We start from the raw sequence: 26,736 nt of genomic DNA on the forward strand, positions 1-26,736 counted from the left end.
GAGAAGCAGCAGTAGAAATGGAAGTAGAGAACTTAAAAAAGAAATTAGAGGAATCTAATAAAAAAGTTATAGAGACACAAGAACTGTTAGCTCAGAAAATAGATATAATGGAAAATTATAACAGAAGAAATAACATAAAGATAGTGGGCCTTAAGGAAGATGAAGAAGGCAAGAATATGAGAGAGTTTATAAAAGATTGGATCCCCAGGATCCTAGGATGTCCAGAACTACAGCAAGAAATGGAAATAGAAAGGGCACATAGAGCATTGGCCTTTAAACCACAACCACAACAAAAACCAAGATCTATTTTAGTAAAATTCCTAAGATATACTACAAGAGAAAAGGTACTGGAGAAGACAATGGAAAAAGTAAGAGAGGGCAACAAGCCACTGGAGTACAAAGGGCAAAAAATCTTCATTTATCCAGATATAAGTTTTGAACTCCTAAAGAAGAGAAAGGAGTTCAATACAGCAAAGGCGATTTTATGGAAGAAAGGGTATAAATTTATACTAAAGCATCCAGCGGTATTGAAAATATTTATTCCAGAACAACAAAACAGACTATTCTTGGATCCAGAAGAAGCACGAAAATTTGCAGAACAATTACAAAATAGACTGAGGGATGAAGACGTGTAATGAGAGTAAAAATGACCACGATTTATATGTATGTGGGTAAAGAGGTATAAGTGTGTATATGTATAATGTGCATACGTGAATGTATCCGTATTTAGAGGAAAATATAGATAGTATAGACAAGAATTAATAAGGGAAGGAAATGGAATGGAGGGAATAAGGAGGGAACTAAAAGAGTGACCTTTGTTACATATGAAAAGTGAAATCTTTTCTGGGGGGGGCTGGGTGGGGAGGAGTTGCGGTCACTGCAAAATCAGCTGACGCTTGCGAGTGAATTCGCAAACCCAAATGGAGAGGGGAGATGTGGTTGTCCGACAAGGGATAAAGGACAACTCAGGAGGGGAAGGGGAGATTGGGGCTAAAGAAGTTTTAAATAGGAGAATAAGGAAAATGTTTGATGTTTTAGGAATGTTGTCTTATGAAGGGTTTAAAATAAGAAAACAGAAATGGAAAAGGAGGAAAGGTAATGATGGAAAAACGGAAAGGGAAGATAAACAAAGTATAAAATGGCTACGTTGAACTATATGACTTTAAATATTAATGGAATACATAACCATATTAAAAGGAAGAAACTGCTAAATTTACTGAAAAAAGAAAAAATTGATATAGCATTTGTGCAAGAAACACATTTAACTGAATTGGAGCATAAGAAATTAAAGAGAGATTGGGTAGGACATGTAACAGCAGCATCGTATAATTCAAAAGCAAGAGGAGTGGCTATATTAATTAGTATTTGGAGGATGCACAAAAAAGATTTGTTAAGATAGCTCTAGCCGTAGCAAAAAAATGTATTATGTCAACCTGGAAATTGGAAGATAATTTGAAAATACAACAATGGTATATAGAAATGAATAAATGTATTCCATTAGAAAAAATAACATATAGTTTAAGAAATAATATTGAAATATTCGAACAAATATGGGAGCCTTACATTAAATACAATAGCGAAAACCTACCGGGGACAATCATTACCTAAGTTGATGGAAGGAGAAGGAAAGAAAAGAATGGACGCAGTAGAATTTTTGGTGTATTTTTGTTGAGTGACAACATTGTCTGACTGGTTTAATGTATACTAGATTGTATACCTTAAATGGATGGGAGGGGGGGGGTTGGGGGGTGGGTTGGGCAGAGGGAGGTGGGGGGGGGGAGAAAATCTCACTGTATATGTGTGAAAAGGAAAAAGTTGTGTATCATGGCTAATGTGATTTATGGTGTGAAAAATAAAAAAATTTTAAAAAAAATAATAATTTGGGCTTTATCTGTCTGTAAAAATGTGGCTTGCATTTGGCACAGACCGAGCAGTTATGGGACAGTTCCCGAATCTCCTCAACTGAGTAAGGTAAATTTCTAGCCCTCACAAAGTGATACAGCCTTGTGACCCTGGGGTGGCAGAGCTTGTCATGCAGGAACTTGAAACGATTTGCTTGTGCGCTGGCAAATGTTCCCTGAGACAGAACATCAGGTGACTCATTAAGCTTCCTGGGCCAGTATAGGATCTCATAATTGTACATGGAGAGTTCAATTCTCCACCGCATGATTTTACCACTTTTTATTTTACCCCGCTGTTTGTTGTTAAACATAAATGTGACAGCCCTCTGGTCCATCAGCAGGGTAAATAGTCTACCAGCTAAATAATGCCTCCACTTATTTATTTATTTATTTATTTATATTTTTTTTATTTTTTTTTTAAATTTCCACTATAGCAAGGATGGCTAAACAATAAACTTCAGAAATTTGAGAACCGCAATCACGTGATCGCAACGATGCTGACTAAAACTACCATTGTGAATAGCAGCTGGTACAATTCCTGTCTCATCCACCTTACTGTATATGCTGTTGTATAGGATGACAATATACAGGATGACTCTGGAATTTCCACCTAAAATGTTGGTTATGAGTGATATCCTTTCAAAAAGGCAGCCCCCCCCCAAACAAAATCTGGCACTTATTGCTGACCAGTGGATGCTGTTAAAAGCAAATCACAATATTTTAATTAAAATTATTATTTAAAGGTTTAAATTTTATGTGAAGATTGTAAAATAAACCACTGTTGGCTCCAGAGATAGGCCACTTAAAGTCAGCATGGAGTCGACAGCACTGAGATCGGGCAGATGGATTCCGCAGAGGAGCGCTAAGACTTCACAAATAACTAACAGGTCATGCGCAAGTTTATGTTGGAGCCAGCAAGAAGATGCAGCGGAGTTGCAACTTTAATGTCAAAGTAAGAATTTTACACACTTTGTATAGGACGACCCAAATTTAAGATGAAAATTTGAAGTTTACCTGATCATCCTATACAATGGCATATACGCTAATATTGCGAGCCACATATTATATGTCAAAGAGCCGTATGTGACTCGTGAGCCGCTATTTGGCCACCCCTGCACGAGAGCCTGGGCCTCTTTCTCAATTGCCGAGTGCCTGAGTTTCGGGCCCTGGTGTGTTCTATAGAAAAATGCCACTGGCCTGCCTGCCTGATTCCGCGTGGCTGCGAGGGCAACATTAGAGGTATCACTTTCCACTTGGAATGGGATGAATTCATCAATGGCCTGCATCGTCACCTTGGCAATCTCATCCTTGATGCCCTCGAAGGCTTTACGAGCCTCCACTGATAGGGGAAAGTCTGTTGTCTGCTCTAATGCTGGGTCATGTCCGTGTAATTGGGGAGCCATTGAGCATAATAGGAAAAGAACCTGAGGCATTTTTTCAGGGCGCATTCTCTCAGGGTCCAGGGACACGATCCCTCCCTCCACCACGTACCCTTGTGTTGCCAGCCGTAAAGTGTAGAACACGCACTTCTTCTGATTATATGTCAGGTTTAGGGTTTTTACTGTGGTGAGGAATTCCCTTAGATTCATATCGTGTTCCTCCATGTCATGGCCGCATTATCCAAATTCGGGAACGTTGCCTTTAGGTTGTGATCGTCCATCTCCCTTTGGAACACTGATACCCCATTCGTCAGACTGAATGGCACTCCGCAGAACTGATACAGTCGGCCGTCGGTTTCAAAAGCCAAGAAGGGCCTATCCTCTGGGCAGGTTGGGATCTGATGGAATGTTGACTTAAGGTCTATGGTGGAGAAGATCCTATATTGGGCTATCTCGTTCACCACGATGGCGATTCAGGATAGGGGTAAGCATCCTGTAACATAAATCTATTCACAGTCTAGCTGTAGTCTATTACCATCAGGTTCTTCTCCCCACCTTTTACCACCAACACCTGAGCTCGCCTGAGGCTGTTGCTGGGTTCAATGATGCCTTTGGCCAATAGCCTATGGACTTCGGTTTTAATGAAACGTCTGTCCTCCAGGCTAGATCTCCTCCTTTTGGTGACTATAGGTCTGCAATTCTATGATGTGCTCAAATAGGGGAGGCGGAGGGACTCGAAGAGTGGACAGCCCACGCATACTGCCCAGCTTACTCTCATTGGCTGAGCTGAACTCATTCTGCACTGTGATAGCGGGCATTAACATGATTTTAAAATCCTTGTACTCCCTGCCCCGCACCCTTAAGTCTACCTGACAGTACTTTCTCTGTGGACTGGGCTTTAGATGCCAGGGATATTCAGCACTTTTCCAGAGATACCTTCAGTGCACAGCGCTTTATTAAGTCCGGGTGGATAAAGCTTTTGGTGCTCCCTGTGTCAAACAAACAACCCATGATGCGATCGTTTACCTCAATGTTCATCATGGATCGTGCCAGCTGGTGAGGCCTGTTCTGATCCAGCATCACAGAGGCCAGTGTTAGGTCCGATTCAGTCACCAGTGTAGCATTCCTCTCAGTAATATGTTGGACTTGGCACCTCCGAAGATGGCTGCCCCCGGTACTTGCACATGGCTGGGACCAGAGGTGGTTAGCGATTGCTGATCTGAATCCAGAAGTGATGTTAGTGATCGTTGTCTTGGTGATTTCTCCCCCCCAGATGGCGACTCATCCCTTGGATCGCATGTGGCACTGCTGGTAGTGGGCTGCCCCGGCACACCTTCATATAGTGCCCTTTTTTTTGTAATTTGAGCACATCGCGTTCCTGGCTGGGCAGGAACTTGCCGGCCCTGGCCGCCACTGCCCTCGGTGCCATATCCCAACATAGTGGCACCTCGTTCCCCATGTGGACGCTGGACTGCTGGCGGTGTAAGCCTCACAGTTTTGCACCACAATCTCCATCGCCTCCCTCAAGTCCAGTACTTTTTTGCAAAGTGCAGTTACCTTTTTCCAGGAGTCTTTGACAGACCTGAGTCGATAGCATATTTGTCAGCAGTCCATCCTGCATCAGCCCGTCGGCATACTCGGAGGCACTCACTGCAATACACCTGCAGGCTCTAAACAGCTCTCATCGCCCATGTGAACTGTGCGAAGGGCTCCCCAGGGGCTTGACGCCGGGTCATTAATTTGTACCTCATGTACCTAATGTACATTAGGTTCATCGGGGTCCTGTACTGCTTCTACAGCAGGGCCATTGCCTCGTTGTACGTTCAGCAGTGTCTAATTATTCAAAACGCCTGATCGTACTTATCTTCAGCATCCCTTAGGTTGAGACGGCACATGAATGTTTGTATCCCATGCAGCCACCTCTTGAAGGTAATGTCTGCGTTGGGTTTCCTGGGTTCAATTGTGAGTGTAGCAGCTGGCAAACTTCTCCCATGACCCACTGCAGAGTTGATGCAGACCCCAGGGGTGCATCCACTACTGCACCACGTGGCTGGATCAACTCCACCATCTGTGGGCTGAGTGACAAGGCACCTTTCCGATTGCTGTTGCTTTGTCCTGTATGCTGAGTTTCCATGGCTTTTGTTTTGTAATTAAATTGTGGAGCTCATATAATCATATCGACATGATGGAGTGATTAAACAGCTTTAATTACCAAAAACCTGAGCATTACTGATACACTACTTGGTCAGGTTCCAGGTACAGGAGCAAGAGGGAGCAAGACCAGGCAGTACAGCCTTTATTGGAAAATCTGGGGAGGAGCCAAGAGAGGAGTTAGAAGGTCAGGGAGGTTTGGACTGGCCAGTCCATATATTTATGCGAATGCATTTCACCACATGTATATTCTTTAAACCCTATCTGATTTCAGCTTCCTAAACCTTCTTTTTCTTTTTGACTATATTTACATCTTTCTGTCCAGCTGGCCTTTAAATGACTCCCATATAAAAGATGTCTGTTGTCTATCTCATTGTCGATCCTTGCATCTGATGAAATGGTGCAGCCGAGATAGGTAAACTGGTTGACCGTTTTGAGTTTTGTGTGCCCGATGGAGATGTGGGGGGCTGGTAGTCATGGTGGGGAGCTGGCTGATGGAGGACCTCAGTTTTCTTCAGGCTGACTTCCAGGCCAAACATTTTGGCAGTTTCCGCAAAGCAGGACGTCAAGCGCTGAAGAGCTGGCTCTGAATGGGCAACTAAAGCGGCATCATCTGCAAAGAGTAGTTCACGGACAAGTTTCTCTTGTGTCTTGGTGTGAGCTTGCAGGCGCCTCAGATTGAAGAGACTGCCATCCGTGCGGTACCGGATGTAAACAGCGTCTTCATTGTTGGGGTCTTTCATGGCTTGGTTCAGCATCATGCTGAAGAAGATTGAAAAGAGGGTTGGTGCGAGAACACAGCCTTAGCGCCTTTGGAAGACTACACAAAAGAGTCTGGAAAAACAACCAACTGAAAAACCTCACAAAGATAAGCGTATACAGAGCCGTTGTCATACCCACACTCCTGTTCGGCTCCGAATCATGGGTCCTCTACCGGCACCACCTACGGCTCCTAGAACGCTTCCACCAGCGTTGTCTCCGCTCCATCCTCAACATCCATTGGAGCGCTTACACCCCTAACGTCGAAGTACTCGAGATGGCAGAGGTCGACAGCATCGAGTCCACGCTGCTGAAGATCCAGCTGCGCTGGATGGGTCACGTCTCCAGAATGGAGGACCATCGCCTTCCCAAGATCGTGTTATATGGCGAGCTCTCCACTGGCCACCGTGACAGAGGTGCACCAAAAAAAAGGTACAAGGACTGCCTAAAGAAATCTCTTGGTGCCTGCCACATTGACCACCGCCAGTGGGCTGATAACGCCTCAAACCGTGCATCTTGGCGCCTCACAGTTTGGCGGGCAGCAACCTCCTTTGAAGAAGACCGCAGAGCCCACCTCACTGACAAAAGGCAAAGGAGGAAAAACCCAACTCCCAACCCCAACCAACCAATTTTCCCTTGCAACCGCTGCAATCGTGTCTGCCTGTCCCGCATCGGACTTGTCAGCCACAAACGAGCCTGCAGCTGACGTGGACTTTTTACCCCCTCCATAAATCTTCGTCCGCGAAGCCAAGCCAAAGAATAAAAGATGTGGACTGATCTAAGTACATTGCTTTCAATGAACTCTCTCCACCTCCTACATAATAATGATGTACTTTGCCTTACCTCAATTTAGTATTCCACACCATACCAAACCCCCAGCCCACACTTATCCTTATCCATAATTATCAGAAAACTTCGAGTTGTGATAATTGTTCCCATAAAACTCCCTCATTGAAACCTCGATCACCTAGCCATGCTCATTTCCAATACATGGTCTTGTGTGGCTCCTTCCCTGCTTGGACGATCAACATGCTGTTTCAAGAAACCCTTTAAGTGTACCTAAAAAGATTCTGCCCCATCTCATCCTCTAGTCTAGCACAAAGGAAGACCCAATCAATGTTGGGAAAATTAATGTCACCATCCATTAATAACGGTTGCCTTTCCAAATTTTCATAATTTGTCTACATATCTGTTCCTCTATCTCCTGCTGGCATGAGGCGGCCTACAGTACAATTCCATCATTGTGATGATACCTTTTGTATTTCTGAGCTCTACCCATATTGGCTCAATAGACCTCTTTATGCAGACATGACATACTTCAAAAAAACAAAACACATTTGCTGGGAATCTGACGTGAGCTCATTGTTGACTTCAGGAAGGGAAAAGCAGACACATACAATCCAGTGATCATTGGGGGATCAGAGATGGAGAGAGTGAGCAAATTAAGTTCTTGGGAATCATTATCTTGGAGGATCTTTTCTGGACCCAATAAACTAATGGCACATCAGTGCCTCTATTCCCTCAGCAGTCTGTGGAGGTTTGGAATGTCATTGGAAATGATGGAAGTCCAGTCCCAGTATGATTGCCGCATGATCAGGAGTTTAAAGTTCTTATACTCAGTGCCCTGCAGTCAGCGTCATGCTGCAGCAGCCGTGGATCTCGGCCAAGTGAGATTTGGAAGTCAAGAACTTACTTTGTGCTGGGGTTACCATGAGGGATTAGCATTGTACAGTACCCAGGTGGATGAAAGCTCTCAGTGCTTCCTGTGTTGAATAAGCAGTTTGTCGTGTCGCCGTTTACGTTGATAGTCATCATGGTCAGTTGATGTGGGCTGTCTTGATGGAGGATAATGGAGGTCAGCATCTGATCGCTCTCCGAATCGCTGCCCCCACCAAGATGGGGGCCCCCAGGTCATGAACGCAGTGCTGTCCTTCACCACTGGAAGTGGTGTTGCCCCAACTTGCTATCCCCAGGGCCCCATCCACCCATTTCCTATGACCGGAAGTGATGTCGAAGGTGGAGCCAGAAGTGGTGTGATCCAAGATGCGAGGGCTGGAGGCTGCATGCTGCACTGCTGGTGGAAGGTTGGGACCTACATACCTTTGCATAGTGTCCCTTCTTCCAGTAGGCTGAGAACATTGCGTTTCAGGCTGGGTAGTTCTTCCAGGGATGTTTCCCTTGTCCATAGAAGTAGCACTTCTGGTGCTCGATGGCAGCAGTGATGTGGGATCCGCATCCCAAGATGGTGATGCCCGTGTTCCCCATGTGGTGGCCACAATACCCAAGAATGCTTTGGCGTTCCGTTGCGCTGTATCGAGTGATTTTGCCTATTCTATGACCTCATGAAGGCTCCGATTGCCCTTTTCAAGCAGTCTCTGTCTGATGTAATCAGACCTGGATTCAGCCATGCACGCCACTTATCAGGCTTTCGAGGTGGGCAGTTGGCAAGACTTCTCGGCAGATGCAGGCTCGCCACAGCTCCAACAGTGCTCACATGTATTCATCAATGGACTCACCAGGTGTTTGTTTATCACTTCCCAGGAGAAATCGGGCATAGATGATGTTTATTGGGGCCTGGTACTGTTTCTGCAGGAAGTCCATTGCAGCAGTGTAAGCAGGACAGTCTCTAATTGTTTGAAAAACCCAGTGGCTGACCTGAGCGAAGAGCAGATCCAGTTTTTCTTCTTCGCTTCACATGTCGTTGCGCCACATCAATGTGTTGAGGCAGTGCACCCACTTGTCGAATTTGACCGAGGCCTCTAGATCCTTAGGGTCGATGTCGAGTTTATCCGCCCATGCTACCTTGTCCATGGCCCAAAACTTAAAGGAGATTAAATTGTGCTACCAATCAATTGCATTAGACAAGGACCTGCGATTAAAAGGCTTTAATCACCTTTAGATGCCAGCACACCTTGCATGTTGCTGGCCTGGTTCTAAGGCAAGTACTGAAGTATAACAGCCTTTCTGGGGAGATCCAGGAGGGAGGTTCAGGGATGGGCCAGCCCAGAAGTACATACATAAAATGTACCTAGTGGTAGTACCACAGACTCCTACTTTTGCACTTCATTGAGTTTTTTTCCTCTTTCTATTGCAGTTTGTTTACATTACTTTGTTTACGTGTAAATTTATGTTTTAGACCTCCAGCACCTAACAGGCCATTTCAGCCCATGGGTCCGTGCCATCCAATTAACACGCAATTAACCTCCACCCACCCCCCCCCCACCCCGGTACGCTTTGAACAGTGGGAGGAAACTGGAGCCCCCGGGGAAAACCCAGGGAGGACGGACCAACTCATCACAGACAGCACAGGATTTGAAGCCCCGGGGATCACTGGCGCTGTAAAGGCATGGCACCAACTGCTCCGCCAACTATGCCGCCCCCACGTTATGTGCTTTGTTTCGCCCTGACCAAACCAAAAAAAAAGATCATTCTGCCTGGCCAGCAGGAAGAAGAATCTCAGGGTTGTATGTGATGTCATTGGACACACTCTGATACTGAGAATAAATCTGAATACAGAAAATGCAGGTCAGGCTGCGGATCTTTCGCCACCGTCATTATTACTCCAGTAGAAATGGAACAGCAACCCACTCATGGGCCCACAGGAGCACAATGGCCTTAACAGAAGAGCCGACTTGGGCCAAAGGCCTCACTCCACCGCCACAGGAAGGAAGGGATGACGTAATGCCATACACGGCTGGACGCTCCCGAAGTCACTTCCGGCGCCGCCATTTTCTCATTCTCTCATGCAAGGCGAGTGCAGTTTGAAGTGGGGGCCAGAATATCCGTGAACCGGCGCCGGCAGAAGCAACGAGGACCGGTGGGAGCCATCGGAAAGCACGAACATGTCGGACTTCGACAGCAATCCCTTCGCGGATCCCGAGTTCAACAACCCTTTCAAGGTAAGCACCTCCACCGCCGTCGGGTGGGTATCAGCCTCTGATCCTGTGGGGTGACAGCGGGTCGGAGCTGGCCGGCCCGGGCATCCCGGGGAAGGAGAACGGGTCCCCGCCATGAAGATGTTCGGTGTGGGGGGGTGGGGGGGTTGAGGGACGGCTCGGCTGTGGAATGGGGGAGCTGCCAGTACCAGGGACCTTTGTTAAATACCAGGGACGGCTCTGTCAAGACGTGAGATGGGGGGAGGGAGGGGGAGGGGGAGGGGGAGGGGGGGAGGTTGGAGTGGGGGAGGGAGGAGGGGGAGCGTGGTGTCAGCGAGTGAATTATGATCTGTCTGCCTCTCGCCAATTTGCACCGTAACTTGTGGCACCAGGCGAGTTGTTCAGTGGTCATTTAAATATCAGCCCCAATGAGAGTCGTTTACTGTGGACACTCTCCATTCACTTAATCCCGGTGGTGCAAAAATGTCGAGAGTGAAATTATGAATAACAATATGTGTTTATAATGTGCTTTTAATGTGGGAGGACGTCACGAGACTCTCAAAAGGAGGGCTATCAAACAAAAAAAATCGACGCCAAGTCGATGGCCAGCAGAGGTGAATGTAACCCAGCACTTGAGTTGCTAAGGGGTGCACAGGACCAAAACTGGAGGGCACATTTAAATTTAAATTCGTTTCACCTCTGTGTGTGAGAGAAGATCATCTCTTTGGTTAAGCTTTGGTACGGCGTTTTTCATTGCCCCTTTTGGAATTACAGCCACTGAAGAACTTTTTAGTTAATTTTTGATTCTGATGGCGTGTTGAAAAATTGGAAGTTGTTCACTTCAGTGGAAAATAGCAGATGTGCTGACTCAATGAAATGTTGATGTTGAAAGAGACCTGCTTTTGCACAAAGTTGGTGAAAGTTAATAGTCTGTGGGCTCTTTGTCGCAATAAGATTGAATGTCAGAGTAAAGATGGCCAGACCTACAATATGGAAACAAGCCCCGTAAAGCCATACCAACTGTCAAATGTAAATTAGACACTTTTATTTTCTCATTTTCATAAACACTTCCCTCCTAGCCTCTAATTTATAATGGCCAATTAATTTACCTGCAATCCCAGGGATGTGGAGAAACCAATATCTCACAAAAAGAATGTTTCTTCAGCATATTAGTGAATTACAACTCCTCTCGTTGCGCTAGTATGCTGCCCAATTTCACAAATTGCGTATGGTCGCTTAAGCCTCAATCTGGAGTTTTGGTCTACTCGTAGAAATATGTCTACAGAGGAATCACAACAAAGATTCTGCAGATTGTTCCTGTCAGGGGAGATCTGTCAAATGAAGAGAGATTTAGTACACCAGGCATCCATTTTCTTCAGAATGAGCAAGAATGGCAAGAGGTGTTGATAGGATAGATGTAAGGAGGATGCTTTTATTTTTGAATTCTTTCAAATAATCAGGTGGAAATGAGCAATTTTTAAAAAATTGATAAGATGAGAAATCTCTAATTTTTTATCCCTATCGAGTATTTGATTTTCATTCATTGACCATTCAAAGCAGATCATGAGATTTCTGGGCATCGGGAAAATAAAGACAGGAAAGATGTTGATGTAGATAAAGGATAAGCCATGATGTATTGTACAAAGCTCAAGATCTAGTTTGTCAGCAGCAAATTTTTCCATCTATAGTTGCTTGACAATCATCTGTTTTGGAAATATTGAGTAAATGGTGGCCTTGTAATCTTTGTCAAGCTAAGAATAGGTAGGATCTTGATTGAAAGTCTTATCCAAGTCTCTGAACTGATTGTTCCCAACCTAAGTGGGGAAGCGGCACCAAGCATTCCCCTAGCTCCATAAAGCTATGATAATAAATTTAATTTTGTTGGAAAGCTAATTTTAAAAAAAATATGCCTTGTGGAGCAACCTGTCTGTTTTTTGGGCTTTATTGAGTAATCACATGGGTTCCAGCTATTCCTGCTTCTTTGTGAGCTTTGTGGAGCAATCCATGCTGCAAGCCCACACAAGCAAACCCCATTAACTCTTCCTCCGCTATATTGATGACTACGTCGTGGCTGCCTCATGCATCCATGATGAGCTTGTCAACTTCATCCTCTTCGTCCTGCCAACTTCCACCCCAATCCATAATTCACTTGGTCCATCTCTAGTGACACTCTCCTCTTTCTTGATCTCTCTGTCTCCATATTAGGAGACAAGATTTCCACAGACATATTTTACGAACCCACTACTAACTTGAATACACTTCTAAATACCCAGTCCCCTGCAAGAGTTCAAGTAGCCTTTATTTGCCATTTAAATCAAACTGCAAATGCAGTGCACAGTAAAAAAAAGACAAAATTCCTCCAAACCATGGTGCTACATAAAATGACCCAAGACAAAACAAAAAAACTACACTAGACTACAACATACACAAAGCTTCATAAAGTGAATAAAACATTGCAAACATTACAGTAATTAATTAAAAAAAAACTAGACTATGCACAGTGGAGATAAGTTACAATATGATATGCTCTGGATATTAAAATTCTGATAGCTTGAGTGAAGACACTGCCACACAGTTCACAATCCATTGGTGCCTTTTCTCCCAATTTCTTTGTCTCTGCTGTATCTGATCCCAAGATTAGGTCTTCAAGTCCAGATCATCTGAAATGTCCTCCTTCCACAAAAATGGCTTCTCCTCTACCACCATCATATCAACTCAGCCCTTACCAGTATCACCTCCATTTCCTGCTGATGTGCTCTGGCCCCTCTTGTCAGGATCCCATTGTCTCCACCTACCATCCTACTAGCCTCAGCATCCAACACATTATCCCCATAATTTCCGCCACCTATAACATGATCCCACCACCAGATACTTCTTTCCTTCTTCACCTTCTGTTGGGACCACTCCCTCTGTGACTCCCTTGTCCACTCATCCTTCACACCAATCGCCCGCTTGGCTGCAAGAAGTGCCAGACTTATACCCACACCTCCTCCTTCAACACCATTCAGGGTCCCAAACAGTCCTTTCAAGTGAAGCAATACTTCACTTGTATATCTGCAGGAGTTATCTACTGCATCCGATGCTCCCATTGTGGCCTCTCTACATCAGAGGGACTGGACGAAGACTGGGAGATTGCTTCGCTGAGCACCTTTACTCTGCATCAGTAACAGGGATTTCCCAGTGGCCAACCAATTCAATTCGGTGCCCCGCTCCCAGGCTGACATATCTGTCCATGGCCATAAATTGTAGGAGCAACACTTAATTTTCTGTCTGGACACTTGCCAACCGGATGGCATAAACATAGACTTCTCAGGTTTCTGCTAGCCTACTCTCTGTTCTCCTTCCTTTCCCTTTGTCTTTCCTCCAGCTCTCCACCCCCTTCCCTCTCCATTCACAGAGCCACCACTCCTGGTGAGGGCACTCCTGGTGTGCCCTCCCTTATCCACCTCCTATCTTTGGGGCTGTGCTGCTCCTCCTGCCCCTACCCCCACCATTTTGTTTGGGGGCCTGCCTACATTTTTTCATACCTTGATGAAAGGCTGAATCTTGAAATGTTGGTTCTGTATCTTTATCTTTTCTATATAAAGTACTGTAGCGTCGGCTACACTGCTAACTGAAGGATCACACAACCAGATGGGTTGAGTTCAGTGTGCAAAAACTGATTTATTGCAGGCTGTCTAGCTGGTCTTATACTCCCAGCCCAGACCTGGCTGAGAACCGCGCTGGGGGGCCCCGACATCACCGGGGCGTCATGTGGGTCCCCAAGCTTGGGCTACTGAGTTCAGTGCCGAGGTCGGGAGGAAACCCCCGACGGCGCCATTTTGGCCGGCTGCCCCGCCGCGTGCGTGACAAGCGAGGCCGGTTTACCTGCCTGATGCCGTACCGCCGCACAGGACCCCCCCCCCCAGAACCGGCGCCAATGTCCTTTTTTGCCGGGCGGCCTCGGTTCTCGGGTTGGGCCACAACTACTGGTTCGGTGGGGTCGAGGTGGGCTGGCTTTAATCTGTCCACCATAAACTGTTCCCTCTTACCACCGATGTCCAGGGTGAAAGTGGATCCTTAATGCTGGACGACTTTGTACGGCCCTTCGTATGGTTTCTGTAGGGGTGCTGTGGACGGGCCCCGCCTGATTAAAAACGTACTCTGTGGAGTACAGCTCGCTGGGATGTAAGAGCCCCATGTGCCATGTCTGGGTGGTGGTGGGGGTGTGAATGTGTCCAACTGGGCCCGGAGGCGGGGAAGTAGACCGTGCGGTGACTGCTGGGGGTTGTGAGGTGCGTTGATGAACTCACTGGATAGGGCTAGCGGTGCGCCATAGATCAGCTCGGCTGATGACGCCTGTAGGTCTTCTTTGGGTGTCGAGCGGATGCCCAGGAGCACGCAAGGCAGCTTGTCCACCCAGTTGGGGCAGGTGATGCGGGCCATAAGTGCCGACTTAAGGTGGTGTTGCAATCGCTCGACTAGCCCATTGGCCTGTGGGTGATAGGCCGTGATGTGATGTAGCTCAATCCCCAGCCTATTGGCGAGCTGTGCCCAGAGCGCAGAGGTGAACTGGGCACCCCAATCACTGGTGAGGTGGTTCGGGACACCGAACCTGGTAACCCAACCGTTCAAAAGCGCTCGGGAGCAGGAGTCCGTGGAGGCATCGGGATCGCCTTGGGCCAACGAGTGGTGCGGTGTACCACTGTGAAAAAGGTAACGGTTACCTTGGGAAACGGGTAAGGGTCAGGCGATGTCCACGGCTGAACCGTTCCTGGACATGTTCGAAATCTTGTATGGGCGCTCTGGTGTGCCTGTGTACCTTGGAAAGCTGGCAATGGGTGCAGGTTCTGGCCCAGTCCGTAATCTGCTTCCGAAGCCCGTGACAGACAAAACGTTCTGCCACCCTACAGACCGTGGACCTGATAGAAGGGTGGGAAAGGTCATGGATATGGTGGAAGACTTGCCTGCGCCACTGCTGGGGAACCACTGGTCGTGGGGTGCCCATGGAGACATTGCACAGGACGGTGCCCTCACCGTGAGGAGTTGGGAGGTCCTGGAACTGCAGGCCCGTGATGGCCGTCCTGAAGGCCCGCGTCTCCTCGTTGGAATTCTTGTCCCGGGCGAGCTGGTCGAAGTCAAGGCCGGGTGTCAGCGCTCAAATGGCCGATCGTGAGAGTGCATCGGTGACCACGTTGTCTTTTCCCACCTTGTGCCAAATGTCAGTGGTGAACTCTGACACAAAAGACAGGTGACGCTGTTGGTGGGCCGACCAGGGATCTCTGGCCATAGCGAGCAACTGAGTGAAGGGATTGTGGTCGGTAAAAATGGTGAAAGGCCTCCCCTCCAAGAAATAGCAGAAATGACGCACCACCAGGTACATGCCCAGCAACTCATGATCGAAAGCGCTGTACTTGCACTCTGGCGGGCGAAGAAGTCGACTAAAGAATGCCAATGTTTTCCACTGTCCGTTCAACTGCTGCTCCAGGATGGCGCCGACGGCTGAGGCAGAGGCATCGACGGAGAGCGCCATATGCAGGTCGGTGCATGGGTGGACGAGCAGGGTAACCTTCGCGAGGGCATCTTTCATGGCTTCGAATGCCCTGCTGGCCTCTGAAGTCCAGACGAGTGTCTTGTCTTTGGCCGCGATGAGGGCGAAGAGCGGCTGCATGATGCACACAGCGCCTGGAATGAAGCGATTATAGAAATTGACCATACCTGCGAACTCCTGATGCCCCTTGAGGTTGTCCAGGCATGGGAACTCCCTGATTGCAGCGACCTTCGTAGTGGCAGGTGTGGCTCCTTTGGCCGTGATGGTATGGCCCAGGAACTGCATGGACTCTTTCCCGAAATGGTACTTGGCCGGATTGATAGGCCGAAGTCGGCCAGTCGGGAGAAGAGAGTGCGCAGGTGAGACTTGTGTTGTGCCCGGTCTCTGCTGGTGACAAGGATGTCGTCCAGGTAAATGAATACGAAATTCAAATCCCTGCCCACTGTGTCCATAAGGTCTGGGTGGGGTTGTTGAGCCCGAACTGCATGTGTAGGAACTTGAACAAGCCGAAAGGGGAGATGATGGCTGTTTTGGGTATGTCATTGGGGTCCACCAGGATTTGGTGATACCCGCGCACCAGGTCGACCTTGGAGAATATCCTCACGCCGTGCAGGTTGGCTGTAAAGTCCTGGATGTAAATGATCGGGTAACGGTCAGGTACTGTCGCGTCGTTAAGCAGTCATTAATCTCCGCAGGGGCGTAAGCCACCGGAGGCTTTTGGGACCAGGTGGAGTAGTGAGGCCCAAGGACTGTCGGAGTATTGAATGATCCCCAGCTCCTGCAGATGCGAGAACTCTTCTTTCACCATCTGGAGCTTATCCAGTTGGAGCCGGTGGGCCTTGGTTGGGGATGTAATGAAACATCCTGTGGCGTGGTGAGATGGCGGAGAACTGCGGCTTGAGGAGGGGCGGGAACTCATCCAGGATAGACTGAAACTCGTCCTTGGGTGTGCTGACCATGGCCATCTGCTGCTGCTCTGTGCGGGAGGCGTTGAGGCGAATGGATTGGAAGGTACGGGTATCTACCAGTCACCAACCTCTAATGTCAACCAGGAGTCCGTGGGCGAGGAGGAAGCCGACATCCAGGATGGCGGTTGGAAGGGACGAAACGGTGAGCCTCCACAAGAACTTCCGCTGACCGATCTGGAAGTGGATGGTCTTGTCTCCAAACGTTCAGATCTCCGTCGAATTGGCTGCACGGAGGGGAGGTCCTTGAGGCCGGTTCTGGGATTCAATAGCTGTAGCCGGGACGACGCTGATCTGGGCCCAAGCGTCGACGAGGAAGCGTCGGCTGCTGACTGAGTCCCGCAGGAAGAGAAGGCTGTGTTCTTGGCCAACCACCGCAGCTATTAACAGTGGCTGGCCTTGTTTCCTTGGAACGAGCAGGGCTGACGACACTTCCGAGCCTTGGCTCCCCAGCGCTGGTGGAAGAAGCAGAATCCTGAAGTGGATGACTTGCTTCTGGCTATGCTCTTTGAGGCTCCTGCAGGGGCCGGGTGTTCCACCGCAGTGCTAGAGGAAGGCTTGGCGTGGTCATGCCCGTGACTCGTAACCTGCTGGACTGCTGAGCCCTCCGGGAATCGTTCAAGCCATAGCTCCTGAGCCTTTTGAGCGACCTTCCTAGGGTCGACTAAGTTCTCCTGGGACAGTAATGGCCAGATGTCTTCGGGTAGATGGTCGAGGAAGATGAGATTGAAGAGTGGGCAGTTGGTGTGATCGTCCATGAGCGCGAGCATCTCGTCCATCAACTCGATTGGAATTCTGTCCCCCAAGGCGTTGAGGCGCAGCATCTGAGCGGCACGCTGGCGCCTGGAGAGGCCGAGGGAGCCGGAGAGCATCCGCTTGATGGTCCCATACTTGTCTTCCGCGGGTGGGTGCTGAATGAGGTGCAGCACTCGTTTGGCGGTGGCCTGGTCCAGGGCGGCGACCACATGGTAAAACTTGGTCATATCTGATGAAATCTGGCGGAGGTGAAACTGAGCCTCTGCGTGGCTGAACCAGGTCTCCAGCTCATGAACCCAGAAGTCAGGAAGCTTGATGGCTATAGCGTTGATCGAAGGGTTGTTCATGTTGGGTTCAAAGATGTTTGAACCTCTCGGGGTCACCAATTGTAGTGGCGGCTACACTGCTAACTGAAGGATTACACAACCAGACGGGTTGAGTTCGATGAACAAAAACTGATTTATTGCAGGCTGCCTGGCTGGTATACTCCCAGCCCGGACCTGGCTGAGAACCGCGCTGGGGGCCCCCAACGTCACCGGGGCGTCATGTGGATCCCCAAGCACGGGCTTCTCAGCCTGGTGCCGAGGTTGGGAGGAAACCCCCGACGGCGTCATTTTGGCTGGCTGCCCCACCGCGTGAATGACAAGCGGGGCCGGTTCGCCTGCCTAATGGCGTACTGCCACAGTACAATGTTTTATCTGCTGAGTTTATCCAGCATTGTGTAAATAACTTTGAGATGTTAGTTGACTTGGAGCTCCTAGCTGTCCCCTGGAGTGTACAGATTAGCCAAATCTTTTTAAGTTTTTCTTGACATCAGTTTTTTTTTTGTAAGGGTACACATTTTATGGAGTAGGATCAAATCTGGCTTTCTTTCCAAAAGGTTAGGGTTCACTATTGCAATTAGCATTTATAATTGAAAATATAATGGAAAAAAAAACTAGTGAGCCAATTTTCCTCCTTGAAAACACTGCAGCTGGAAACTGAGCTAAATACAGTGCAACCTCGTTAGAACGTGATTCGTTAATCTGCGGAATCGCTTATAGCGCGGGTGTTTGTGGACCCCAAACATTGATTTTAGGAGGCCATGCTAACAGCCACAAACTCAAAAATGGACTCTTTTGACTCATTTACAAGATGTGTCTGTTAATATGTGGCGTTTAAAGGTCTTATAGGGTTTGAGTCACAGTATTCTATTTTCCTGCTTCGTGAATCATGACTTGTATGCATCTGTTCCACGACTCGGCTGTAACATGGTATGAAATCATGGACCTCAGCTACTGCATTCTATCGAGGTTTTACTGTATTTTGAAAGGTACCTTCAGAAATTGATTTCTTGAAGATCCCACCCCTTTCCCCTTTTAATAGAGGAAAGAATTAGGTCACTAAAATTGAAGAGTGCTGAGTGAGCTTGCAAATGTTGAATGCTCACTATGAACCCATAGAAATTTGGTTCATATTTATGGAAAACGTGCAGTGCTGAAGGGTACCATTCAGCCCATTGTAAGCACCAATTGAGAAAACTTTCTCATGTATTCCTGCATTCCAATATCCATAACCTTGCAGATCTCACGCTTCAATTATTCAATCGTGTTTAAATGTGAAGATTCTTTCAGTTAACTCATCATCTTTTCCATGAAATAATTTTTACACATCTCCCCTGAAATTCATCTGCCAATTATTTCAAGCCAATGTGTTCTTCGCTAAATTCTTTTTGTTTTTGGTGGGTATCACCAGCATTTGTTGCCTCTCCTTTTTGTCCAGTAAGGTGGTGAACTGTTGTCTTGCACTGCTGGAGTGCTTGTGCTAAAGGCCCTCCCCCAGTACTGCTTGGGAGGGAGTTGCAGGATTTAGACTTGACATTGACGGAGGAAAGCTATCCATGATAGGATAGTACATGACTTTGAGAGGGACCTGTGGGTATAGTGTTCCCATGCCTGTAAACATAGTCATATTGGATGGCAGAAGTGATGAATATTAGAGATGCTATCAAAGTAGCTTTGTATTTCTTAGATCACATATGCTGTGCCTAATGTGCACCAGCGAATGGTGGAATAGGTGCCTGTTAATTGACTGATCTGTCTGGAATAATGTAAACCAAAAGTTATTTGAAAAACACTTAGAGCATTACAGCACAATACAGGCCCTTCGCCCCTCAATGTTGTGCCGACCTATATATTCCTGCCATAAATAGTAAACCCTTACTACCTGGTAACCCTCTATTTTACTTTCATCCATATGCCTTTCTGAGTCTCTTGAATGCCCCTAATGTTTCAGCCTCCACCACCACCCCTGGCGAGACATTCTAGGCACCCAAAATTCTCTGTGTTTATATATTTTTTAAAAAGCTTCCCCTGATGTCTCCGCTGAATGTAGCTCCCTTCACTTTGTGCAGTTGTCCTCTTGGGCAAGTTGAGTATATTTTTGACTTGTGCCTTATAGATGGTGGAGAGGCTCTGAGTATTTTACAGAGAGAAACTTGCCTCAAAACATCCAGCCTTTGACCCACTCTTGTAGTCACTTTTTGTTGGTGGTTAACTTGAGTTTCTGATTAAAGGTTATTCACTAAATAGAACTATAGAACACGACAGCACAGAAGGGCCCTTCTAGTCTATGCTGAACTTTTTTTTTTGCATAGTCCCATTTACCTGCACCAAGTCCATAGCTCTCCATACTTTTCCCACACATGTACCTGTCCAAATTCTTCTTAAATGTTAAAATCTAGCCCACATTCACCACCTCTGCTGGCAGTTTGTTCCATACTGCCGCCACTGTGTGAAGAAGTTCCCCCTCGTGTTTCCCCCTAAATTTTTTCCCTTTCACTCTTAACCCATGTTCTCTGGTTTGTATCTCACCTACCCTCAGTGGAAAAAACCTATCTGCATTTACTCTGTCTATCCCCCTCATAATTTTAAATACTTCTATCGAATCTCCCCTCATTCTTCTACGCTCTAGGGAATAAGGTCCTAACCTATTTATCCTTTCCCTGTAACTCAGTTCCTGAAGTCCAGGAAACACCTGAGTAAATCTTCTCCGCACTCTTTCTATCTTATTGATATCTTTCTGTAGTTAGATGACCAAAACTGCACACAATACTCCAAATTTGACCTCACCAATGTTTTATACAACTTTACTATTATATCCCAGCTCCAATACTCAATACTTTGATTTATGAAGGCCAATGTGCCAAAAGCTCTGTTCACAACCCTATTCACCTGTGATGCCACTTGCAGGGAATTATGTATCTGTATTGCCAAGTCCCTCTGTTCTACCACTCTCCTCAGTGCCCTGCCATTCACCTGTACGTTCTTTCTTGGATTGTCCTTCCAAAATGCAAGACCTCACACTTGACTGCATTAAATTCCATCTGCCATTTTTCATCCCATTTTTACAGCTGGTCCAGATCCCTCTGCAAGCTTTGGAAACCTTCTTCACTGTCCACAACAGCTCCAATCTTGGTGTCATCTGCAAACTTGCTGATCCAGTTTACCACATTATCATCCAGATCATTGAGATAGATGACAAGCAACAATAGTCCCAGCACCGATCCTTGAGGCACACCACTAGTCACAGGCCTCCAGTCTGAGAAGCAATCACCCACCACTACTCTCTGGCTTCTCCCATCCAGCCATTGTCGAGTAGCGTCTGAACCTTCCTGACTAACCTCCCATGTGGGGCCTTGTCAAAGGCCTTACTAAAGTCTATGTAGATAACATCCACAGCCTTTGCTTCATCAATTTTCCTGGCAACCTCCTGGAAAAACTCTATAAGATTGGTTAAACACAACCTACCATGCACAAAGCCACATTGACTATCCCTAATCAGTTTCTGGCTATCCAAATAATTGTATATTGATTGATTAAATATTGATGACAAAATTTGACATTTACTGCATTACCATTGCCGTGGTTAGGTGGCTGTACTCTTGAAAATCCACATTGGCTGTGTTCTTTGCCACATTTATTAGCGCTGCCTGAATGTTGTCCAAGCTTTGTTGCATATGGGGCATTTGTTAAGCAATTGCAAATGGAATTGAACATTGTGCAGTCAGCAGTCTTAGCAGCAGCTAAGACTGAACTTGAGCTAACTGGACAGTAATTAGCTCATTCATCCTGCCTTTAAAATTAAAGCAGAAAATGCTTGAAATTATTCTGAGATGGGATAGCATTTGTGGAGAGATGAACTTGTAGAATACATATTAAGCCAGTTCGCATTTTCAGCATTGTTTAATCCTCTGGTATCACCCCTGTAACCAGTGATAATTAAAATATGGCCAAAGCCTTTTTTCCCCCTTGCATTTATGACTTGCATTTCTACACCTGAGTTGTCTTCCTTTAGCTGACTCTGTTCCAGATAAATCATCTCCAACCTATCCATCCTTCATAGCTGTCCTGTACAAGCAATTTCCTATAGTGCATAACCAGAACTGTACATCTCATTAACAAGTCTTGCATACACTTCCAGAACTATAGAGTGCAACCTCTGTGCTTTGTCTTCTTCTAAAGCAATTTAAAAAAAAAACTGCCTATTCTACCTATCATACTATCTTGTTAAAGGTCCCTCTTTTCATCCACATATCTTACTATTTCTTTGCATTGCACTTCCTTTCTATGGAAATATGCATTTTCCACTTTGAAAATAACATCCTACCAGTCACAAGAACATCACAAATCATCAGCTTTTGGTTCCTACTATTGTTCCAATTTGATCCAGTTTCCCTTTCATCCCATCTTGAAATTTTTGACCAATCTATATGTGGGATTTTGTCTTACAGAATTCATGTCAGCAACATTGAATGCTCTGCCTTGATGAACCCTCCTTGTCTCCTCAGATTACCATAGTCAAACCTAAACTCCTGTCATCCTTGATTTATCTGTGCCATACTATTTTTTTTAATATACTGTTCCTTGGATTTATTGTAATAATTTGCTGAGACTGAACTTCAGCTAACTGGACAGTAATTAGCTCATTCATCCTTCCTTTAAAATTTAAGCAGAAAATGCTTGAAATCATTATGAGATGGGATAGCATTTGTGGAGAGATGAACTTGTAGAATACATGTTAAGCCAGTTAGCATTTTCAGCATTGTTTTTATTCCTTTAATCCTCTGGTATCACAGCAATGAGCTCTCTGAACCCTTCTCCATTAACAATGGCGTGAAGCAAGGCTGTGTTCTCGCACCAACCCTCTTTTCAATCTTCTTCAGCATGATGCTGAACCAAGCCATGAAAGACCCCAACAATGAAGACGCTGTTTACATCCGGTACCGCACGGATGGCAGTCTCTTCAATCTGAGGCGCCTGCAAGCTCACACCAAGACACAAGAGAAACTTGTCCGTGAACTACTCTTTGCAGATGATGCCGCTTTAGTTGCCCATTCAGAGCCAGCTCTTCAGCGCTTGATGTCCTGCTTTGCGGAAACTGCCAAAATGTTTGGCCTGGAAGTCAGCCTGAAGAAAACTGAGGTCCTCCATCAGCCAGCTCCCCACCATGACTACCAGCCCCCCCACATCTCCATCGGGCACACAAAACTCAAAACGGTCAACCAGTTTACCTATCTCGGCTGCACCATTTCATCAGATGCAAGGATCGACAATGAGATAGACAACAGACTCGCCAAGGCAAATAGCGCCTTTGGAAGACTACACAAAAGAGTCTGGAAAAACAACCAACTGAAAAACCTCACAAAGATAAGCGTATACAGAGCCGTTGTCATACCCACACTCCTGTTCGGCTCCGAATCATGGGTCCTCTACCGGCACCACCTACGGCTCCTAGAACGCTTCCACCAGCGTTGTCTCCGCTCCATCCTCAACATCCATTGGAGCGCTCACACCCCTAACGTCGAGGTACTCGAGATGGCAGAGGTCGACAGCATCGAGTCCACGCTGCTGAAGATCCAGCTGCGCTGGATGGGTCACGTCTCCAGAATGGAGGACCATCGCCTTCCCAAGATCGTATTATATGGCGAGCTCTCCACTGGCCACCGTGACAGAGGTGCACCAAAGAAAAGGTACAAGGACTGCCTAAAGAAATCTCTTGGTGCCTGCCACATTGACCACCGCCAGTGGGCTGATAACGCCTCAAACCGTGCATCTTGGCGCCTCACAGTTTGGCGGGCAGCAGCCTCCTTTGAAGAAGACCGCAGAGCCCACCTCACTGACAAAAGGCAAAGGAGGAAAAACCCAACACCCAACCCCAACCAACCAATTTTCCCTTGCAACCGCTGCAATCGTGTCTGCCTGTCCCGCATCGGACTGGTCAGCCACAAACGAGCCTGCAGCTGACGTGGACTTTTTACCCCCTCCATAAATCTTCGTCCGCGAAGCCAAGCCAAAGATCACCCCTGTAACCAGTGATAATTTAAAAAATGGCCAAAGCCTTTTTTCCCCCTTGTATTTCACCCAGGCCTGGTGATTCATCTACTTTCCAAATTAAAAAAAAACCCCATAGTACTCTCTCCATTTTTGCTGTGCATTATTGCATCCACATATTTCTTCACTGATGATAGTTGTTATTGACTCTCTTTCCTCCACAACCCTCACTTCATCTTTTTTAAAAGAAAGTCAACAAATATTGATTAAGAATTTATTCAAATTTTCTGCCTCCCCTGTCACAAATTGATCCCACTATATTGGCTATTCTTTTGGTCATTGGTCATTATGTACATACACCTTTGGATTTTCTTTGCTTGTTTTTCTAACTTTTTTTTGCCAGCTTTTCTAATTTTCCTTTTTAAATTCACCTTTACCCTTTCTATACTTTTATTTTCTGCAGTATTAAGTTTACAGTATCTGATGTAACTTTTTTACTGGTTTTAAAAAAAATACAATAAATGCTTGTAAAGCTAATGTTAAATGCTGAATAGTTTGAATGTGGCAATATGCAAAATTCTGGAGAAACTCAGCAGGTCATGAAAGGCCATTGGTAGTCAACATTATGGGCTATAACTCTTCATCTGGAACAACCAGATAGGGTAGATTGGGTGGGGGGGGGGAGGGTGGGGGGCAGGAAGAGGTTGTCAGGTATATGGAGTTACATTGTACAGAATGTTTGGTGTCATATTAATGAATAATGACGTGCTTACCTGTCCTCCCGAGTAATGTTGTTTCCAAAGGTCAAATATACAACAAAGTGGCAACGAGGATGGGGATGGAAAACGGAGGTGAATATTTGGTGGAAAAAAGAATGACAAAAGGAATGACGTCAGGCAGTGAAAGTACTTGCTCGTCAGGCAGCGAAAGTACTTGCTCGTCAGGCAGCGAAAGTACTTGCTCGTCAGGCAGCGAAAGTACTTGCTCGTCAGGCAGCGAAAGTACTTGCTCGTCAGGCAGCGAAAGTACTTGCTCGTCAGGCAGCGAAAGTACTTGCTCGTCAGGCAGCGAAAGTACTTGCTCGTCAGGCAGCGAAAGTACTTGCTCGTCAGGCAGCGAAAGTACTTGCTCGTCAGGCAGCGAAAGTACTTGCTCGTCAGGCAGCGAAAGTACTTGCTCGTCAGGCAGCGAAAGTACTTGCTCGTCAGGCAGCGAAAGTACTTGCTCGTCAGGCAGCGAAAGTACTTGCTCGTCAGGCAGCGAAAGTACTTGCTCGTCAGGCAGCGAAAGTACTTGCTCGTCAGGCAGCGAAAGTACTTGCTCGTCAGGCAGCGAAAGTACTTGCTCGTCAGGCAGCGAAAGTACTTGCTCGTCAGGCAGCGAAAGTACTTGCTCGTCAGGCAGCGAAAGTACTTGCTCGTCAGGCAGCGAAAGTACTTGCTCAGCGGCAGGAAAAAAGATAACTCCAGAGTAAAGCAACAAAAAAGTGAGAAAGAGAAAGTGTAACGCTGAGAGCCGTAGGCCAAACTCAAGAGCCGGAACCGGAATTGCCGGGGAAACCAGGACAGCTGGGGAACTCGAACCGGGGCCAAGACAGCCAGGCCCAAACTCAGGAGCTGGGACTGGAACTGCTATGGAAACTGGAGCTGGGACAGCCGGGGGCCAGACATTGAGTGAGAGCCTGGGACAGCTGGGGCAGGATGCCAGCTCAGAGGATGAAGCAGAAAAGTAATGCACTAGCCAGCAAGTCAGTTACTGGTTCCAAGGCAGCACCTGGACTTCGGAATATCTGGGAAGAGATTGGAATTTCAGAAGATCAAAGATTGCAAATAAAATAAATTGTTAAAAGACACATTTTAGATATAATGATTACAGAGGAAGAACATCTAAGGCAGCAACTAAGGATTGTTATGCGCCAAAATGTGTTCTATGCAGTGTGTCAGAAATCTGGTTTGGATGCACGTTTGCCAGAAGAATATTGGGCACAAATGATGAAAGAAGATCTGAGAAAACAAAAATAAGCAGTATGTTTCAAACCCAGGGCCAATTGTGTTGTATTTCGTGAGCCGTTTTAACCAAATAAAACAAACCAATCATTAATAGAAAGGTTTCCTTCCAAATCTCGAGAAATTTGAATTAGCAACAGAAAAGCGTGCAGAAGAGCAGAAAGATTTTGAAAAGTGCAAAGCAGAAAAATTAGCCATGCAAGAGAAACTTGAGCAAGTGAAGAAGAAAGATGCTGAAGAACATGAAAGAGACGAAACTGCTATACTTCAGCAGGAACTCCGAGACAAAGCAAATCCTGTTCGACATTACAATAAAGTGGATATCAAACCCAGTCTTAAACAGCTAGATGTATGTCGTCAGCACATTGCTTCACTTAATGAAGAAAAGGAATGCAGATGGGCATAGTTTGTAGAAACGCAAAGAACTTAATGTCTTGAGGGCACTTAAGGTGGATGAGATGAACTTTAAGGTTTTCAAGGAAAATTAGCAAAGGAAACAGTAGCAAGAAGAACAAGATGAGGCACATAGAGAAAGGAAAAGGCAGAAGCAGTGAGAACAGGAGGATCTATAGAAAGTGATGTCTCAGCGTGGAGACTGAAGAGTTGAAAACTCGTGCTTCCAAAAAGCAGAATCTGGGAATTCAAAAAGAGAAGCTTAATCGGCACCTGGAGCAACTAGAGACTAATAAACTAGCAATGGGAAAAGAAAAAGATGAGCTCCGGGAGATGCTGGAGAGGGTTCAAGCGCCAAAGAATGAAATGAAGAAAACCTTGCAACGAAACACTGAGCTTAAAATGGAGGAAAAGATTGATGTGAAAGTTAAGCAAGAGCTCCTGATCCTGTAGTATTGGAAACCTGGATTTTGGAATTGTGCCAGCAGTTTCCATGGGGAATCACGGACCAAGTTATTCAGAATGATGTGCTACAAGTTGAGCTGCAGAAGAGAGCAATGGTCATCAACAGGCTTCTTCCTACAGGCCAGCTAGATTTGCTGGGTTATCAAATTATTGAAGATATTGGAAATAAAGGAATATGGAGCAGAGATGTTCTATTCAACAGCAACCCCCCCCCCCCCCCCCCCCCGATAACAAAGATAAACAAA

The 26,736-nt window shown here is 46.4% G+C and overlaps 1 protein-coding gene across 1 annotated transcript in view; it reads left to right on the plus strand.

Annotated features, from left to right (window-relative positions):
* The first annotated feature begins 9,901 nt into the window (after nt 1-9,901).
* Nucleotides 9,902-26,736, plus strand: part of scamp1 (secretory carrier membrane protein 1) — a 65,197-nt gene continuing 48,362 nt past the window's right edge. The window contains exon 1 of the mRNA XM_069938199.1: nt 9,902-10,089. Coding sequence (XP_069794300.1) covers nt 10,033-10,089 — 57 coding nt within the window. The 5' untranslated portion in view covers nt 9,902-10,032. The remainder of the gene's footprint in view (nt 10,090-26,736) is intronic.

This window comes from Narcine bancroftii, chromosome 1 (assembly GCF_036971445.1).
Source record: "Narcine bancroftii isolate sNarBan1 chromosome 1, sNarBan1.hap1, whole genome shotgun sequence".
Classification (NCBI taxonomy): domain Eukaryota; kingdom Metazoa; phylum Chordata; class Chondrichthyes; order Torpediniformes; family Narcinidae; genus Narcine; species Narcine bancroftii.